Source organism: Brachycentrus maculatus, unplaced genomic scaffold (genome assembly GCF_059751285.1).
Source record: "Brachycentrus maculatus isolate JH-2025_06_01 unplaced genomic scaffold, ASM5975128v1 h1tg000202l, whole genome shotgun sequence".
NCBI lineage: Eukaryota > Metazoa > Arthropoda > Insecta > Trichoptera > Brachycentridae > Brachycentrus > Brachycentrus maculatus.
The window spans coordinates 1,582,318-1,599,474 of record NW_028280953.1 but is presented as its reverse complement, the minus strand read 5'-3'; the positions used below and the strand labels follow the sequence as shown (position 1 = coordinate 1,599,474).

The 17,157-nt window shown below is 31.1% G+C and overlaps 1 protein-coding gene across 5 annotated transcripts in view; it reads left to right on the top strand.

The window, feature by feature from the left end:
• The window catches only part of sick (sickie), a 377,677-nt gene that overhangs the window by 206,716 nt on the left and 153,804 nt on the right, over window positions 1-17,157 (top strand). For 3 of the 5 annotated variants that reach the window (XM_088263668.1, XM_088263667.1, XM_088263666.1), the window contains one exon: window positions 10,190-10,272. In XM_088263668.1, coding sequence (XP_088119794.1) covers window positions 10,190-10,272 — 83 coding nt within the window. Of the gene's footprint in view, window positions 1-6,785; window positions 6,981-10,189; window positions 10,273-17,157 lie in introns of all 5 variants that reach the window. The other 2 variants (XM_088263669.1, XM_088263670.1) reach the window with 1 other exon arrangement.

Here is a 17,157-nt window from a genome sequence, read left to right as displayed (position 1 = left end):
TGATATGTATGTATTTTGTACACCATATGAAAATGTGGTTTAAAAACGGAGGAAATGTAAATAATCCTAAATGTTGCCTTTGTTGACCATAGTCGAACTTGAAATGTAACAATTTTGTAATCTTAGTTCTAATAATTATCTGAAAACGAGATGAAAAATACATCGCAAGTAGCCGCAATAACTAGCTTAGCGACACGACCGCCTAGTTTTTTTTAAAACCTCCATGATAAGGTATTACTCACCCCCCACACTAATATTATTTTTCACCCCATACAAGATGATGAAGATGGTATTGTGTAATATTGATTTTTGCATCATTTAGAGGGTGGATCAGGGGTCCCCTATTTCCTGCTCGTTCGGGAATATAATGCACCCCTTTATCATCATAATGACGCCATAATTCACAGATTCTCAGGAAACGGAAATTTAAACGTGTTGTTACTTGAAATATTCTCATGGCATTGCACTAATGTGATTGTTATAACAGTCTTTCTTTGTCTCCTTGACGATTATGAGCTCCTGGGACGCGATTTATCTTTTATATTTATATGTATATTATATATATCGAAGTCGTACAATGTGTGTGGAGAATGTGACCAACTAACAAAACGTAAAATGTTCAGGAGGGCCATTTAAGTCACTTTTGCTTGGCAAGAAAATAAACATCAATGCAGTTAGTCATTTTTAACAAGTCAACATATTATACTTCCGAGTTTAAAATCTTTGGGATTTTTTTCAGGGCAATATTAAGCTAGTAAGATATCAAATAGTCAATGATCACGTTTTTGTAAAAAATGCACTTGGTCACATTCTCCTGTATGACTACGATAAATATATATATATATATATATATATATATATATATATATATATATATATATATATATATATATATATATATATATATATATATATATATATATATATATATATATATATATATATATATATATATATATATATATATATATATATATATATATATATATATATATATATATATATATATATATATATATATATATATATATATATATATATATATATTTATATTTATTTATTTATTTAGTGATAATAGCCCTGACCATTGAATTCGTGTCAGACCTATAATCATATTTGACCTCCAATATCTTCGAAAACATCAGTTATATTGATACAATATAAAATATAAGTGGTTTTAAAGTCAGCCAAATTATGAGATATAGCGTACTCGTCTTAAATCACGTGAATACGATGTATATAAAGGTCAGGTCACACAAACAACCTTCTTGCGATTAGCGTGCGGGCGTACTTTTTCATGGTTATTTTCTAAAGATCATTTTGCATTCACTTTCAAAGCCGGAGATCATTATAAATCCCCGTCAAATCCCATAGAAAATGATGCTTGTCCCTTCGCTCTCTGGGGAAGACACATCGCATGGCGTATGGCCCATGGGAAAAGCCAGTCTCACTCCATTCTCACTCCCTTTGGATCAACTTTGATCGTTGCCACCTGCGCTATAGGAGTTATTGGCACTCCAGACCTATCAAATACATATCGCTCACTCCTTTCAAGAACGTCATATATCGAAAAATATGATTTTTCAGGAGAACGTTTTTAAAAATATAATACAATGTGTTAAAAATATTAAAAATATATTTTAAAAATTTGTCCGCCTCCGTAGTGTAATGGTCAGCATGCTCGCCTACCGTTCTGGAGGTCCCGGGCTCGATTCCCAGGGGGGTTTAATAAATATAAGTGATTTTTTCACTCTAATATTTATTCAATATTACACTGGACTGGTACCTGAAGTGGAGTGCTGATCACCTTTCCTTCATGTGTAATCGATCGAGATAACACTGCGTTTATATGAAGCAGTGCCCTATGCACCATTGGGGTGCGGTAAGGGTTTTATTATTATTATTATTATTTAAAATAAATATCAAGCCACTTATTGAACTTTTTACTATGCAACAGATCTTTTTAGGTTAAATCTGATGGGTTTTTTTTTCATTTGAAAATAACTACAATAGTTTATTTTAAAAAATAATTAAACACTACCTTTTCTTCAAAATGGCATTCCGAAAATATGCACAACTGAAAATGGACGATTTTCGATTCATGACGTTCTTGAAAGGAGTGAGCGATATACGTTCATAAATCGAAATAAATTATTTATATAATAGCGACTAGAGTCTTTTAATCTTCATAAAGTTTTTACATTTTATTCTAATATGGCATTGCTCGGGAAATGTCTCATTTTCAAGTATCAAATGCAGTTTTTATTTTTATATTATTTACATTATTTTTTGACATCTCAACATAGATGAAGAAGTATATGGAAGTCTGGGCATTTACAGGTTTACGATCGTTTTAGGCTTGGTTAAGTGATCACTTTACACACGTGTAACATTCACTAATTCTACCCATGATTGACAACCACTCTATTCAAATTCTACTAGTACTACTACTACCATCACGCCGTTTCTCCACAGGGGTAGGCAGAAAGGATGGAACGCCATACTCTTCTGTCCTGACAAACTGTCGCGGACTCTTAAGTCAGAGTTTATCGGTTCGAACCCACTCTACCACAATTTAATACCTATTTCTAATAATGAGCTGCTTAGGCTCACAGAAATAGTATGACTATAGTATGACATAATAAAATTTTAAAAACACAAATATTTCTCTTTTTTTTTAATAATTGTATTTTAAAACAAGGGCAGAATGCAATTCGCAATCCAATGCATTCTCACATACCGTGCAAATACTACCTCGCGGTAGACATGGAGGGTTCCAGTAATGCATTTCCCCAAAATAAATGCGATGCAACGACCAGTTTCGTGTTGCACTCAATAATTCTCCCAATCTTCACGTGTTTGGGGAAGCTTTTAAGCGAAAATCACTCTGTTTTACCCTCTCAAATCTATATAAAATATCGCAGTAAAAACATAATAACATCACAACATTTTGAATATGTCCGAATACTTGTTCACAAATCAGGGTTTTTCCACTTAGGAGTTATTTTTACTTTTGACAAATCCCTTTTTCATCTCGTTTTGTTCTACTTAAAATTTGTGGACCTAACATCATTATCAAACACCGTTTGTTGTTGATGTTAGGCCCATCGAAACACGTGTCATAACACTCGTATAATATGTATTACAATTAGTGGTATTTACTAAGTTGACGGTTAATTTTAAAATGAGTAGATATTACCACAAAGTGACTGCCGAATAAACTAATAAAAAAGACAGTTGTCTCCATAAAAAATAAGTTTTTAATGAAACCAGTGGCGTGCGTTCCATATGTGCACATTAACAGTGTCTACTTAGTAAAATAGAAAAGTATGGAAAACTGCAAAGTGATGGAAATGTGAAAGGTTATTTTTCGAAAATCATAGAAGTTTTGATACTGATTTAAATATATATTTATAAAAAATCGACTTATTAAAAGAAGATAAATATTTATTGACTTGACGTTTACATGATTTAACGAGATGATTTAAATACAAAAATAAAAGCGCGTTTATTCATGTAAACACGACTAGTTTCTAGAACATGTTATCATCGAGAGGTGAAAATACAAACTTTTTACAGGCATACAATTTTTACAACAGTTTACATACAAACAATTAGTATTTTTACCGTGGATGAGAAAATCTGAGGTTCTCGAAACTAGTCATGTTAACATTAATAAACTCAAAAAAGTGGTTTCTTGAATGTTTTTCGCAGATACTTTGTGGCGCATGTTATACATTTTATAAAATAAAACTACTTAATTTTTAACCACCTTTATTGGTTCTTTGCTCCAACCTAATGACGACAAAGTTCATGTCGAAACCGGTTGGAGTAAAATTTCAATTAAAAGTGGTTAAAACCAATGTAATTTTATTTTACAAAGTTTTCAAAAACGTGGTCTTATACAAATGTTTCATTTATTTAAATAGGTAAACGTCTCTAAAATATTTTTTTTATATATCCCATATTGATACTTTTTTCTCCGCGCTGTGATTTAAAAAATCAGCACGCCACTGGTTGACAGATATAAAAGTTCAAATGTTTAATGGCACCCGCTCTAATTGGGCGATGGCGTGTCGTGGAATACCATAGACTAGAGCACAACAGTTAAGTAGGTACTCGGGAATGACAGTTGCCGCTTCCAAATGACAGAAAATGGTAATGAGCATAGATAAAGTTGGAGGAACCGCTTTCAAATGCGTAAGAAGAACGTGGAATCGATTTTTAGGTCGTTAAAATCAAACTTTTATTTTTACCACCATTGTATGTATGTTGAGTTGTCTTACTTGTTTATTTTTAACTCAGCTCACCGCTGTCTTTTTTTTCTTGTATACGTTTCATAAAGTATTAAGGACTGACTCGCAATAATATAATTCATCAAGCGTTCGGCTGCGCTGAAAGTTGGTCGTCACTTCACTCCCGATTTTTTTTAGAATGAATATTGGATTTTTTGAGTTTTTATTGAAAAATATTTGAATATTTTTTTAACTCTTGACCTTTCCATAACTCTTATCTTTTCACAACTATTTCATTATTTCGAAAAAAAAAATATTTTTTCAAAACAAAAATGTCGTTTTAAGAAAAACGTCAGTTACTTAAAATGTTCCCTAGATTTACATATATTTAATGATTTATATGATAAAAATATTTTTTCTATACGAGTAAATTCTTAAAAACAAAAATCCAATACACGTTCTTTAAAAAAAATCATCGGGTGTGGAAAGACGTGTTACCTCTACGACGGTCGACCGTTGATTGCATTCTGTGTTTGTGTGTATGGCCTTAAGCAATAATAAATAAAAAAATTGTTTACATTTTACTTGTTACATACCACTATTTCAATAAATTTATTGTGACACGTGTTTCGATGATTTCACACAATAGATTTTAAGAAATAGTGGTATTTACCATCCACGTAAAACTTAAATTAAAGATGGATAGATTTCACCACAAAGTGACTGCCGAATCAATTAATGAAATTAAAATAATAATAAAACGTGTTTTCGACATTCTGATTCAAAATACCCCTCAATTTTCTACAACTAAGTTTTGTCAACTCTAAAATAGATCCCTTTAGAGTCCACGATCGATCCCACCTGCGATTTCACCCTCGTGCTTAGCTCTCTACACAGAGTGCATTATTTCCCCATCCTCCCCCCATGGTCTGATAAATTACCCTCTCCCGAGAGTCTACACTGCAATCTAATCTACAAAATCACCTTCCCTTCCTTATTTATTCATTTCTACCCAAATTTTCCACTCTCTTCGTGAGACAATGTGTCCTTTTCATTGATTATTTGTAAAAATTAAACACTGTATATTACATATTATTTTTTGACATCTCATCAAAGATGAAGAAGAATATGGAGGTCTGGGCATTTACGGGGCTTACGACCGTCATAGGCTGGTTTAAGTGATCACTTTACACACGTGTAACATTCACCAATTCTACCCATTGTTGACAACCACACTACTCAACCAGCCTATGACGGTCGTAAGCCCCGTAAATGCCCAGACCTCCATATTCTTCTTCATCTTTGATGAGATGTCAAAAAATAATATGAAAATAACTCCTGTAATTGGAGATAATCCAGATTTTGTGAACAAGTATTTGGACACACTCAAAATGTTGTAAATAAATTATCTGGTCAAATTATAAGCTTAATAATAAAAATGAAAATGGTATTTTCTGGCGTTTCTCATGTGTGTGATTATAATCCAGGATTCGGATCTCACATACTAATATAAGAGTTTCTGCTTAATAAAAAGCTTCTTTACATTTCACCAATAGATGTCTCTAGTGAAGTTCTAGTGATTCAAGAACAAGGTTTCTATATTGGTTCATTTATATAGAACTTCCAAGAATTTGAGTAGTGTGGTTGTCAACAATGGGTAGAATTGGTGAATGTTACACGTGTGTAAAGTGATCACTTAAACCAGCCTATGACGGTCGTAAGCCCCGTAAATGCCCAGACCTCCATATTCTTCTTCATCTTTGATGAGATGTCAAAAAATAATATGAAAATAACTCCTGTAATTGGAGATAATCCAGATTTTGTGAACAAGTATTTGGACACACTCAAAATGTTGTAAACTGTATATTACCACTGCAATCTAATCTACAAAATCACCTTCCCTTCCTTATTTATTCATTTCCACCTAAAATTTCTACTCTCTTCTCGAGACAAGGTGTCATTTTCATTGATTATTTGTAAAAATTAAACACTGTATATTACCACTGCAATCTAATCTACAAAACCACCTTCCCTTCCTTATTTATTCATTTCTACCCAAATTTTCCGCTCTCTTCGTGGCACAATGTGTCCTTTTCATTGATTATTTGTAAAAATTAAACACTGTATATTACCACTGCAATCTAATCTACAAAATCACCTTCCCTTCCTTATTTATTCATTTCCACCCAAACTTTCCACTCTCTTCACGAGACAATGTGTCGTCTCCATCCCAACTTATCGTCTTTGAAGACTATTGGGGTCAGATCTCCTCATCCTCAGGTTGTAGGTCCTTCTGTCATGGACAAAGTCACCGAGGCCATGGCTTCGAATCATTCTGCTTTCTGCAGCATCCATGATATTTTTGGTCTTCCTCTAGATGTATTTCGAGGAAGATCCATGGCAATTGCCTGGTTCACAATATAATTCAAATTCTCTGCGTCTTATGTGCCCATACCATCTCAATTTCCTTTCCTCTACCTTACTATTGATACCTGTTACATAATATACCAAATGATGGTTTATTACTTTGGAATTTTATTGTTTTGATAGTGTTGGATGATGATAATGCTAAGGGATAGATAATATATATAATGTGTGTGGTGAATATTCAAATTGTGGTGTAAAAATGGTGTAAAGTGGCGTTAGTGAGATGGGTAATACTCACGCTGGTGCTGTGAATACACCTCACGATGGATACAAGACCAGGAAGTCGAGAAGTCTACCCACTTCACCAGAAGTCAGAAGGTATAACTCGATTTTTTATATTATTTTTTGACATCTCATAGTTAACTCAAGAGTTTCTGAGATAATCCAGATTTGTGAACAAGTATTTGGATACACTCAAAATGTTGTAATAAAGAAACAGTCCAGGTTTCTTTGTATGTTGAATGACTACTTCGCTGTCCGACAGTTGCGTTTTACGAGGTACATAAATAGGAATGGACAACATTGTAGATCACTGAATTGTTAAGTTGTCGATACTTTGCAACTATCTACCCACATGGACAAGAGAATAACAACCGCAGGTGCTTGGGTTTAGAATCTCTTGTACAGAGGCAGACCAGATTCTGTGCGATGCTGTAAGTCATATTTTGATCAAAGAAAATCGCAGCATTTCATAAATTTACCATTTCCCACACACACTCAGAACAAATACTTTTATTGAATCTTTATAAATTTTTAATATTTCATCATACACATTAATAAAAGTTACCATACAACATTTTGAAATAAATTATCTAATTATCAAATTACAAACTATCCAGTCAAATTATAAGCTTAAATAATACAAATGAAAATTACGTTTTCAGTTTTAATTTGTACCAGAAGATGAAAACATCTGTCGTTTTCGAAACTAGTCGTAATTAAAAATAAAACTCATTAAAGTGGTATATTCAAGTGTTTAATTTTAATAAAATAATCATGTCATTCCACAAAGTTAATGCCGAATCAATAAATAATATGTTTTCTGGCGTTTCTCATGTGTGTGATTATAATTAAGAATTCGGACCTCACATACTAATATAAGAGTTTCTGCTCAATAAAAAGCTTCTGTCTCACCAATAGATGTCTCTAGTGAAGTTCTAGTGATTCAAGTACAATGTTTCAAAATTGGTTCATATATATAGAACTTCCAAGAATTTGAGTAGTGTGATTGTCAATAATGGGTAGAATTGGACACGTGTGTAAAGTGATCACTTAAACCAGCCTATGACGATCGTCAGCCCCGTAAATGCCCAGACTTCCATATTCTTCTTCATCTTGGATGAGATGTCAAAAAATAATATTTAAATAAATAAATTATTTTACCACTCAGGATTGTAAATACCCAGACTTCCATATTGTTCTTCATCTCTGTTGAGATGTCAGCCTGAAGTGTGCATTCGATTAGGTGTTTATATCCTCAACCTATATCGAGGCGGGGGCGATAAGAGTATTATAAGTGCAGTATTGAATCACTGCTTAGTATCATTTCATTCTCCTTTGGTCATTGCTGCCGGACCGGTATTCGAACCAGACTCTCTCGCGTGGGAAGTTGATGCATTACCCACTGCATACCCACGCGAATCGCGTTGCAACACGACACCGGCTAACTAAGATGCACTTCCAGATAATCTGGGAATAATTGACTAACAGCTAAAAAGATGCATTCAGTTAAAGAATAACACTCTAAAACCCAATGCTTCCTCAGAGGAAACACAGTCAAACATCGATATAACGGACCTCTATTTAAAGGGATATTAACAACATTTTGTTATTTGAGTGTGTACAAATACTTCTAGCTTATAATAAAAAGCTCCTTCGTCTCACCAATAGATGTCACTAGTGAAAATTCTAGTGATTTTCGTACAATATTTCAAAATTGGATCATATACATATAACTTCACATAGAACTGTCATAGACTGATTAAGTGATGACTTTGCACACGTGTAACATTCAACCATGATTGACAACCACAATTCTTGGAAGTTCTACTTCCATAATCTTCTTCATCTATGTTGATATGTCAAAAAAATGGGGATATTCGCAAACACAGAATTCATTCCTCCGGAGGCCACCAGAGAAGTCACACGTCTGTTCGCGCCCGATTTTTTTAAAGAATGTATATTGGCTATTTTTTTAATGTATATATATATATGATTTTGAAAATCAAAGAGTTATTGGAAGGTGAGGGGTTAAAAAAAATACTCATGTATAAAATATACATATATATATATATATATATATATATATATATATATATATATATATATATATATATATATATAATAGAATACGAGTACATGTAGTGTTTAGTCATATTTTCTTATTTTTTTTTACTTTATGTTTTTTATATTTTCTCATTTGTTTATTTTAAATATGCTTCTTTTTTGTTTATATATTTTGCCATGTATTAGTTTTGGTTATTTTTTTGTAACTTTATTATTTGTGTTCCAGTCTTGTTAACCTATATCCCATGTCCTAAAATGAGAAATAGAAATTACTCATCGGGAATATTATATGTATATATGATTTATATATCGCTCACGACTTTCAAGAACGTCATAAATCAAAATACTTGATTTTTCAGGAGAACGTTTTTAAAGTTTAAAAATATAACACAATGTGTTAAAAATAAATATCAACGCACTTACTGAACTTTTTACTGTGCAACAGATCTTTTTAAGTAAAACATGGTGGTTTTTTTCTCCATTTGATAAATATTTAGTTTATTTAAAAAAATAATTAAACAATACCTTTTCTTCAAAATGCAAAAACAACACTTTCTGCCCTGGAGTGGGTAAATATTAAGTTAAAAATATGCCTCTTTTGCTGGGATATAGTAGATTTTCTGGGCATTCCGAAAACATGCACAACTGAAAATTGACGAATTTTGATTTATGACGTTCTTGAAAGGAGTGAGCGATATGTAATATGTCTTGAAAAATTAATATATAAATAAAATAATAAAAATACAAAAAAATATCCCACAAAGGCATGGCCTGTGTGTGGGTATACATTATATTTTAGGTTTTAGTAAAGGGCACTGGCAAGAATACAATAGATATTATAAGAATTAGAACTAGAATAAAGTGTTAATATAAAATACAATCAAATACAAAATGCTTTTACGTGCGAATATCCGTCGAAAACTAAATAAATGATGTAGAAGGGTTGGATCAGTCGCTCGTTTAAAAAAATTATCATTCAATAATTTTTTGAGATATTTTATCATAGAGACACATCTCGGCTGTCCAAATTTAAAACACAGTAAGGGACTTTTTTTGTAGTAGTTTTTTTTTGCATTACTTAGTCCATAAATGCAAAAAAAAACTACTACAAAAAAAAGTCCCTTACTGTGTTTTAAATTTGGACAGCCGATCTGACTGGCGCAGTAGGGTGACTAAATCTTTTTACTCGCACCTAATAATGGGGAATTATACGTATTTAATTAATGTTTTTTTCTCCACAGACAAGCGAATAAAGCAGCGGCTGCCGCTGCCAATACTGCCATCCCGCTTCCTCGAAGGGCGAGACCTCTCCCTCCCACACCAGGTTTGCAAAATATTTATTATTATTTTTAATTAAATATGAATAAAATAGGGGTGTGAAGATTTGGAAAGATACACAAAAGATAGTAAATGCATGATATGTGCAAGGAATGTTATTTGTTGATGAATGTCATGGTTTAGTCAGGTTTTTGAATGAAAATTTTCATTTTCATGTAATGGTTTTTGAATGAAATTAATCCAGTTTCTGATATTATATTTATAGAATATTGAAGTCTGGGCATTTACGGGGTTGACGACCGCCATAGGCTGGTTTCAGTAATCACTTTACACACGTGTAACATTCACCAATTCTACCCATTATTTACAACCACACTACTCTATTTTTTTTTTAATTACCTAACGTCCAAGTGACTCTGAAATCTATCTACGGCTTATGCAACACCGTTTATCATGTCCCTACTCAGGCTTCAACTTTATAAGTTTCATAGCCTTTGCCTACTTGTGAGTGGATTTACTCTTTATGTTTAAAGTTACTATAATTTCATGTAATTCATGAGTGAAAATTCTAGGCAAAAACACTCGCCACACTACAAACTCTAATTCTTGGAAGTTCTATATATATGAACCATTTTCGAAACGTTGTTCTTGTATCACTAGAACTCCACCAGAGACATCTATTGGTGAGATGAAAAGAAGCTTTTTATTGAGCAGAAACTCCTTTATTAGTATGTGAGGTCCGAATCCTGTGAAAATTAACTCCTATAATTGAAGATAATCCAGATTTGTGAACAATATTTGGACACACTCAAAATGCTGTAAATAGTGTTCTGGATATAAAATGTAAAGTAAATAGGAACATTTTGGAACAGGTAGATGATTTCGTATATTTGGGAAGCATGTTTTCTAGGGATGGAAAGATTGATAAAGATGTAGTAGGGAGATGAATGCTGGGATCAGAGTGGATGCTGGGATAAGAACGAACGATGCACTGAAATCAGTTACAGCAAATACAAACCTAACAGCGAAAGCTTAATTGGAAGCGAAGCATGGAGTTGGCAAAAGATGGATGAATGTAGACTGAATGCAGTCGAAATGCGATCTCTCAGTCTGGCAAAACCATGCATGGTAGATGGTTCAAAGGAATGAAACCATTTTTTTTTAAATAAAACATATGTAAGATTTTTCCCGATTTTTTACATACTAAGAGACAATATTTCGAGTGCGTTCAAATTTTTGTTCGAAAATTATGCTGCTGCTTATAAAAGTCAATCACAGATGGTGCCGAAAAAGTAGCATAGGCAAGATATTTTCAATTGAAGCATATACTTATATGTAAAACTTCGAAAATTTATATAGTGTGATTGTAAATCATGGATAGAATGGTGATCATATATCGTTTTTTTTTTTTTTGACATCTCATCAAAGATGAAGAAGAATATGGAAGTCTGGCCATTTACGGGGCTTGCGACCTTCATAGGCTAGCTGCTTTACACGCGTTTAACATTTACCAATTCTACCCATGATTGACAACCACACTACTCAAATTCTTGGAAGTTCTAAATATATGAACCAATTTAGAAACATTGTTCTTGAATTACTAGAACTTCACTAGAGACATCTATTGGTGAGATGTAAAGAAGCTTTTGATAAGATGTCAAAAAATAATATGAAAATAACTCCTGTGATTGGAGATAATCCAGATTTTGTGAACAAGTATCTGGACACACTCAAAATGTTATCATATATCGTGATCACTTAAACCAGCCTATGACACGCCTTAATCACTATAAAAAATGCCTAGAATTCGATATTCTTTGACATATATTCTATGTCGACTTATCAAGAAAAAAAATATTTATGTAATATAAATTAAAAACGAAAAAAATCACAAATACTCGTGTTTAAAACTATTAATATAAAATTTAGTGTATAAACAGTATAAACTGATCTTTTGATCCAGTCTATGGCAGGTCATAAGCACTTTAAATGTCCAGTATTCAATATTCTTCGTTATCTTTGTTAAAAAAAATTAAAAAATCTTGAAACAAAATGAAAATATATATTTTTAAAATCCTTTAATTAAAAACTATTATTCTCTCTGTATCTACAGATACGACGTTATTTGTTGGGCGTATCGATGTACTCTTCAGGATCTGACGTCCTTGAACTAATGTCCTTATTTCCGGTGACCACCAGACAACTTGCTGTCCATCAAACTCGTGACAAATCATATAACACTTCCTATAAACATCTCTGAGGTTCTTATAATCCGCGAGCTATTACATACAAAATGTCCACCATTTAGTTTTAAAGAGGACCCCTCAAATAGTATTTTTAATTTAAATTTTACTTATTTCTTATTAATATTTTATGACATGTGTTTCGATGCATTCAGTACCATTTTCAAACACCGTATGTGAATTTTATTGTAACTGCAGACAGTTGGTAGAATTCCATTTTAAATTGTTGTGTAAAATATCCAAAATTAAACAAGGTTTTTGGATTGAATTCTACTTTTATTTACGTATGATAATCTGAGACGCGTTTTATCTTATTAAGATATTATCAAACACTGTCAGTGTTTGATAATGTCTTAATAAGACGAAACGCGTCACATATTATCATAAATAATATTTGTAAATAAAAGTAGAATTCAATCCAATAACCTTGTTTAATTTTGGATATATTACACAACAACCGTATGTGAAGCCAAGTGTAAATTTGGGAGTTGTATCCTTGGGACGTTGAAGGATAAAGAGGAGGTAGAAACTGTTACTTTTTTATTTTGTTTATATATATATATATATATATATATATATATATATATATATATATATATATATATATATATATATATATATATATATATATATATATATATATATATATATATATATATATATATATATATATATAATATATATATATACATATATATATATATATATATATATATATATATATATATATATATATATATATATATATATATATATATTGTATATATATATATATATATATATATATATATATATATATATATATATATATATATATATATATATATATATATATATATATATATATATATATATATATATATATATATATATATATATATATATATATATATATATATATAAATTACAATAATATAACAGAAACGCATATAACAGAGTTTGAGTGTTAAGGGAAAATGTTACAATATATATTTATAAAACTACATGTTTTTTTTAATGAGATGTAATCAAATACATAAAACATGACTGAATTATGCGATCCATTTCAGATCTACCCACTTCCATTTTCCATTTATGAATAGCTGTTTTATTATTAATTATTTATTTATTTATTTAATATATGAAGTTACATTTTTTTTTAATTTCTTTACATTTATACATATCGTTCACTCCTTTCAAGAACGTCATAAATCCAAAATCGACAATTTTGCAGTTGTGCATGTTTTCGAAATGCCCAGAAAATGTATTATACCCCAGCAAAAGAGGCATATTTTAAACTTAATATTTACCCGCTATAGGGCACAAAATGTTGTTTTTGCATTTTGAGGAAAAGGTGTTGTTTAATTATTTTTTTAAATAAACTTAATATTTTTCATATGGAGAAAAAACCTTCAGATTATACCTAAAAAGATCTGTTGCACAGTAAAAAGTTCAAAAAGTGGCTTGATATTTATTTTTAATTCATTGTATTGTATTTTTAAACTTTAAAAACGTTCTACTGAAAAATTCAGTTTTTTTGATTTATGACGTTCTTGAAAGGAGTGAGCGATATGGCAAACTTATAATTTTAGTTTCGCTGTGCCTCTCCAAAAAGAGACTGCGCTCTTGTGCTTGGAGAGGGCCTTACAATCAAGGTTTATGGTTTTATTTGGTTAATGGAATAATGGTATACTGGTCTTTTTCTTTTTTTATATTTATTTTTAAGATTTGCAAGTAATGGGCATTAATTTTTTTTTAACAATTTTGAAATCTTCTATTTTTTTTCTTTAGGGAGTCTATTGAAGTATTTAATTATTTTATATTTAGTTTATTTTTATTTTTTATTTCATTTATTTTTTCATCAGTGGGAACATAGCCAATAAAGTTCGAACCCAGGAACTCTAATTTGCAGTCCGCGACACTAACTGCGTAACCACGACCCAACTCAATTTATTTTCGACACAATTGTTCTTCGTAATACGTATTAAACTGTCATATAATATTAAATTTTTTAAAATGTGTTTTTATACCTGTGTTCTTTTTAGATTGCACCTCGCTCATCCTTTCTAGAATGCGTTGAGAATATATAATGGATTTGTCTTTTCTTCGACACGTTTTTTTCTTTATATAAATATAATATGTACAATTGTCACACATATTATAAATCCATTTTGTATGTACTTCGTACAGTACACATTTCACATCTTGTCCTATTATAACCTTCACACTGTGTCTTCAAAACACCGTAAACATATTAAAATATATAATAAACCCCCTCTCGAAAAAGCGGCATTATACAAGTGTATTTTTTTTAATATTCAAATAATATAAATTATTTAAAATTATATTTAAATAGTTCGCCTCCGTAGTGTAATGGTCAGCACGCTTGGCTACCGTTCTGGAGGACCCGGGTTCGATTCCCAGGGGGGGTAAAAATAAATATGAGTGATTTTTTCACTGTAATATTTATTCAATATTACCCTGGACTGGTCACCATTCCTTCATGTGTAAACGATCAAGATAACACTCCGTTTGTATGACGCAGTGCCCTATGCACCATTGGGGTGTGGATAAGGGTTTTATTATTATTATTATTATATTTATACAAATTTCAAAAGATAATTTTCAATAACAGAAGCAGAATTCAGATCTACCTACAGCGGAGGATCTCATGGTGAATGGAAAAGAAATGGAGACGGATTTGTCTTCTTCTTCTTCTCTTTAAACCTCCGTCCGCACCTAATGGTGCATAAGGCACTGGATTTTTTATTACATGAAAGAAAGGTAATCAGTTTTGCACCACAACTGCAAAGTCCAGAGTAAAATTAAATGCATATTTCGGTGAAAAAAAAACGCTGTTTTTTTTACCTCCCTGGGAATCAAACCCGGGTCTTGAAAATCAAGATACGACATGATACAATGCCCTGTGCACCATTGGGTGCGGATAATGACCATAAGTAGAATAAATTACTAAAACGGTATATGTTATTTATGGAAATTATGATACAATGATTAAAGAAAACACTTATACAATACATAGAAAACACTGTATAATAACTAGTTATTATACAGACCTGAATGATGGAAGTTTAACTTCTGAAACATGTAGTCTATAATAAAACTCAAGTGGTAAAAAACGAAGTGTTTTCTTTAATCATTGTAACATGTCTTACCACAAAGTTAATGCCGAAACAATAAATAAAATTATGGTAGTTACGGTGTTTTTTGTTAAGTGTCGATGCGTCACTGGATGTGACTTAGAAGTCAATCCTATTGTCCTTACATAATGGTAAATTTAGTATGCATCCTTTGAAGGATGTATACATCGAACACCATGATTATTTTTAGTACTAGACTAAGCCTTGAACGATGTGTTGTGTTTGTAGTTTTTCAGTGCTTCAAAAGTAATGTTTTTACCTTCCTTACATAGTGATTTTCAATTACATTATTTAGTAAGTTTTTTTACTTTAAAAGTGTTATTTTGTGTGAAATATTTTAGTCATTTGATTCAATTATTTAAGCAGAAATATAACTTCGATTTTAGTTAAGTTTAGTAGGTACTGACGTGTATTAGTGGAACTGCATTTCATAAAAAATAAAAAAATTAATTGTTTTTACACATATTTTTTATTTGACCAATGATTGGGTTTCGTCGCTACCGACATCTCCAGTTTGACGATGTCAGTATCGAAGAATCCCGGTTACTGTCAAATAAAAATACGTTGGAAAAACTACACATATTGTTGTCATTTGAATATAAAAATAAAACACTTTACCATACATATAATATCACTTTTTCAGATTATTAGTGTAAACATGACTAGTTTAGAGAACTACATATCGCTCCTTTCAACAACGTCATATTTCAAAAATCGTCAATTTTCAGTTGTGCATGTTTTCGGAATGCCCTGAAAATGAACTATATCCCAGCAAAAGCGGCATATTTTAAACTTAATATTTACCCGCTACAGGGCAGAAAGTGTTATTTTGCATTTTGAAGAAAATGTATTGTCTAGTTATTTTTTTAAATAAACTAAATATTTTTCAAATGGAGAAAAAACCTTCAGGTTTTACTTAAAAAGATCTGTTGCACAGTAAAAAGTTCAATAAGTGCCTTGATATTTATTTTTTAATACATTTTATTATATTTTTAAACTTTAAAAACGATCTCCTGGAAAATCAAGTTTTTTTATATAAGTATATAACGTTGTTGAAAGGAGAGAGCGATATGTGCATATACGCGTATGTACGATATGTGCACATATCGCTCACTCCTTTCAAGAACGTCATAAACCAAAAAACTAGATTTTTCAGGAGAACGTTTTTAAAGTTTAAAAATATAACACAATGTTTTAAAAATAAATATCAAGCCACTAATTGAACTTTTTACGTGCAACAGATATTTTTAGGTAGATCCTGAATGTTTTTTCACAATTTGAAAAATATTTAGTATATTTAAAAAATAATTAAAAATAGCTTTTCAAAATTCAAAAACAACATTTTCTGCCTTGTAGCGAGAAAATGTAAAGTTAAAAATATGCCTCTTTTGCTGAGATATAGTACATTTTTTGGGCATTCCGAAAACATGCACAACTGAAAATTGTCGATTTTTGATTTATGACGTTCTTGAAAGGAGTGAGCGATATTTAAAGTATATGTGCGTATATTTAAATTAATTAATATTTTCTTTGTTTAGACCTTATCGCTGT